The 2,975-nt window shown below is 49.3% G+C and overlaps 1 protein-coding gene across 2 annotated transcripts; it reads right to left on the reverse strand.

Moving 5' to 3' along the window:
• Window positions 1-389: 389 nt before the first annotated feature.
• LOC123063313 (uncharacterized) lies at window positions 390-2,196 on the reverse strand. Of its 2 annotated transcripts, none has more exons than XM_044487055.1 (2): window positions 2,065-2,196; window positions 390-1,974 (listed from the first exon to the last, which is right to left on the reverse strand). In XM_044487055.1, exon 2 carries the CDS (start codon window positions 1,938-1,940, stop codon window positions 690-692), a length of 1,251 nt encoding a protein of 416 aa, XP_044342990.1. In that variant the 5' UTR covers window positions 1,941-1,974; window positions 2,065-2,196; the 3' UTR covers window positions 390-689. The 2 variants fall into 2 exon arrangements, with proteins under 2 accessions (XP_044342990.1, XP_044342991.1); XM_044487056.1 differs by having other exon boundaries at window positions 390-1,970; window positions 2,065-2,188.
• Window positions 2,197-2,975: the final 779 nt, after the last annotated feature.

A 2,975-nucleotide genomic window follows, 5' to 3' on the forward strand; every position in this document is an offset into this window, starting at 1 on the left:
AACGCCTTTATCCTCAAAACAGGATACTTACAATTTATGTGAAGATAGAGTATCTGCCCAGAGAAAATATGCAAAATATCTGAATCTACAGAATCCCTCTAGAAGCAGCAACCACAAATTGTCAGAGATTTGTATATGAACAGCACATCTTAACATCAATGTTAAGCTGCAATGAGATATGAGAAATCCAACAAGGAACAAAACCTACGGGGAACAACCAGGTATGATAACCGTTCAACGGTTCAATTGCAGAGCCAGATTCAGAAAGGCGGAAAAAACTGAGCCTACATTCATACTGAAATATTAACAAAAATATAATGGAAACAACAGAGAGACGCATGCATTCAACGATTCAGTTGCAGGGCTGAATTCAGAAATGGAAAAAAATGTTGAACTGAAATTTGCTAGCATCAGACTGCATTACTAAGTGAACAATGGAAGAACAAGTGCAAATAGACAAAAGATAGCATCAGGCAAAACAGATGGAGCATTGGGTTCATATCTGGTCCTAATTAAGCCCACAAACAGCAGTTCCACATAACTAGAGTCAAGTCTGTTTCTTAGCAAGGTACTTCCTCCGTAAACTAATATAAGAGTGTTTAGATCACTAAAGTAGTAATCTAAACGCTCTTATATTAGTTTACAGAGGGAGTACTAGAGAGAAAGTCAAACCATTTCATAGCCAAAAGTTAGTTGGCGCCCTGTTGTAGCGGCAGTTGAGAATCCCGGACATTGATGGTGTAGCTGGAGAGAAGCTGGATGATGGTAAAAGGGCGGTGGGCGGCGAGGACGAACAACTCGTGCAGCTTCACGAAATCTACATCGCCAGCTGAGATCCTCTCGTCGTTCTCGTCCTTGAGATTGTACATGCAGATGTGCGCGGACGAACCCAGGCGCTCAACGTAATAGACACAGTTGGACTCAACAGATGGAAACTTATCGGTGTCAACAGCCAGGCACCTGTGATGACCGATGAAGATGGCATGGCTGCCGATGCTCTCCACAGGCACAATGCTACTAACGTCCATCTTGAAAACCTTGACACGTCGCTGCAGCTTGATGACGATCAGCACTTCTCCACCAAATTCCACGATGAAAAACCGGGTATGGTCGTTTGCGTGTCCGGCCACAGGAAGATCCTCAGCATAAAACATTGATGGATGGACATGAAGTGACTGTATCAAATCGAAGATATCGAATATAACAGAAACCCCGTGCCTGAATCCCTGCGCAGCGCCACCACCGTCGGCATAGACACCGCCTCTGACTGCCTTCAATGAGATATGACAATCAATGGGCAACTGCAGCTCCTTTTCTTCGAAACTTTCCATGTCAGGGGTGGCCGAGTAACTTTTGGAAGGAGAGTCGCAGAGCAAGTTGAGCGTGAGCGTGGGCCAAGAGCTGGGACCGAAGACGACACTGGCGGCGGCGACCTTCTTGGTTGGTACGGGTGCCGCGAACCGGATCACGACGCCGGTGAGAGGATTGAAGACGCAGGCGGCTCGAGAAGGGTGCCTGTCCGCCAGGACGAAGAAGCCGCCGGGAGTGGCGGCGAGGACGTGGTAGCGGCGGAGCAGCGGGATCCTCTTGCGGAGGAAGCGCCCCGTGGCGGCATTCAGCAGCAGCAGGTCGTCGCCGTCGTCCAGGATGACCCACCGGCGCGGGCGAAAGCGGGGGTCGAAGGGGTCGCTCCTGGGGTCGTCGGTGGCGGCGCGCCAGACGGAGCAGACGGCGCGGAAGTCCATGTAGCAGTCGAGGTCGTTGGCGGCGACGAGGGAGTCGGCGACGCGGCGGACGAGATCGGGCGGGAGGTCCGACCAGCCTGCGGCCGGAAGGAGCGGCGGGGTTTGGAGACGAGCCGGATCCGCATCCTTCCTTCTGGCAGGAGGGAGAACGGGGGCCGCGACGGCCGCCGGGGCTTCAGCAGCGGGGGCCGCCATTGCCGCGCGCTTGAGCTCCTGAACTGAACCCTAACTAATCGTCGATAGTACAAATCTGTGGGTGAGCAGCGTGAATGCGTAATGGAAACAACGGAATCGACCGAGTAGAGGAGGATTTGCTCACCAGATCAGCAGACGAACACAAGCAGAGTGGATAAATTTGGAGAATTGAGGAACCGAAGAAGGGGATGAAAAGGGGAACAAGGATCACTAGAGCCGAGTAGGTAGAGTAGTGGACTGGACTGTGAACCATGCCCAATCCCCTTCAAAAAAGAAAAAGAAAAACATAACTTACCATTTAATTCCCAATGCCATTACTTAATTTATTTATTTCAAAAAAACACGGTGAAAGCCTTTTGTCTCTGATGGATCGGTTGGCGCTAATGCCTTGCTGGATAATATTGCACTAATGGTTTCCGGCGAGATGAACTCCAAGCTCACGGCGGTTATCGCCGATGAGGAGATTGAAACCTCACTGTTCCAAATGGGACCAACCAAAGATCCCAGGTCAGATGGGCTCCCGACGTTGTTCTATAGCGTCACTGCTCGCTGGTAAAACATGAGGTCTGCGGGGCAGTTCGTGATTTCTTGAATGGGGAAGCAACTCCGGCATCTTTCAATGCTACTTTGATTGTGATGATCCCAAACTCCGGAGCTAATGTTACAATTTATACCGATGAGTCTTTGCAATGTTTTCTATAAGATGGCAACTAGGGTGCTGGCCAATAGGTTGAAGATGATTCTTCCAGTGCTCATCTCGGAGGAACAAAGTGCTTTCGTCCCTGAAAGGCTCATAACGGACAATGTGTTGGTTGCATATGAGTGTGAACATGTTATACGTAAGAGGAAAAAAAAGAAATATTTATGTGTGGTGAAGCTTGATATGATGAAGTCTTACGATAGGCTGGAGTGGGTCTTCCTTGAGTATATGATGTACAAAAAGGGTTTTGCGCCATGTGGATTGACATGATCATGACATGCGTCACTACAGCAAGTTTTACCGTTAAACTTAATGGGGGTTTCTTTACGTGCTTT

The sequence above is a fragment of the Triticum aestivum genome, chromosome 3A, assembly GCF_018294505.1.
Source record: "Triticum aestivum cultivar Chinese Spring chromosome 3A, IWGSC CS RefSeq v2.1, whole genome shotgun sequence".
Lineage (NCBI taxonomy): Eukaryota > Viridiplantae > Streptophyta > Magnoliopsida > Poales > Poaceae > Triticum > Triticum aestivum.

Coding starts and splice junctions, on each gene's coding strand:
- LOC123063313 (XM_044487055.1), bottom strand. CDS start 1,940: ATGGCGGCCCCCGCTGCTGAAGCCCCGGCGGCCGTCGCGGCCCCCGTT.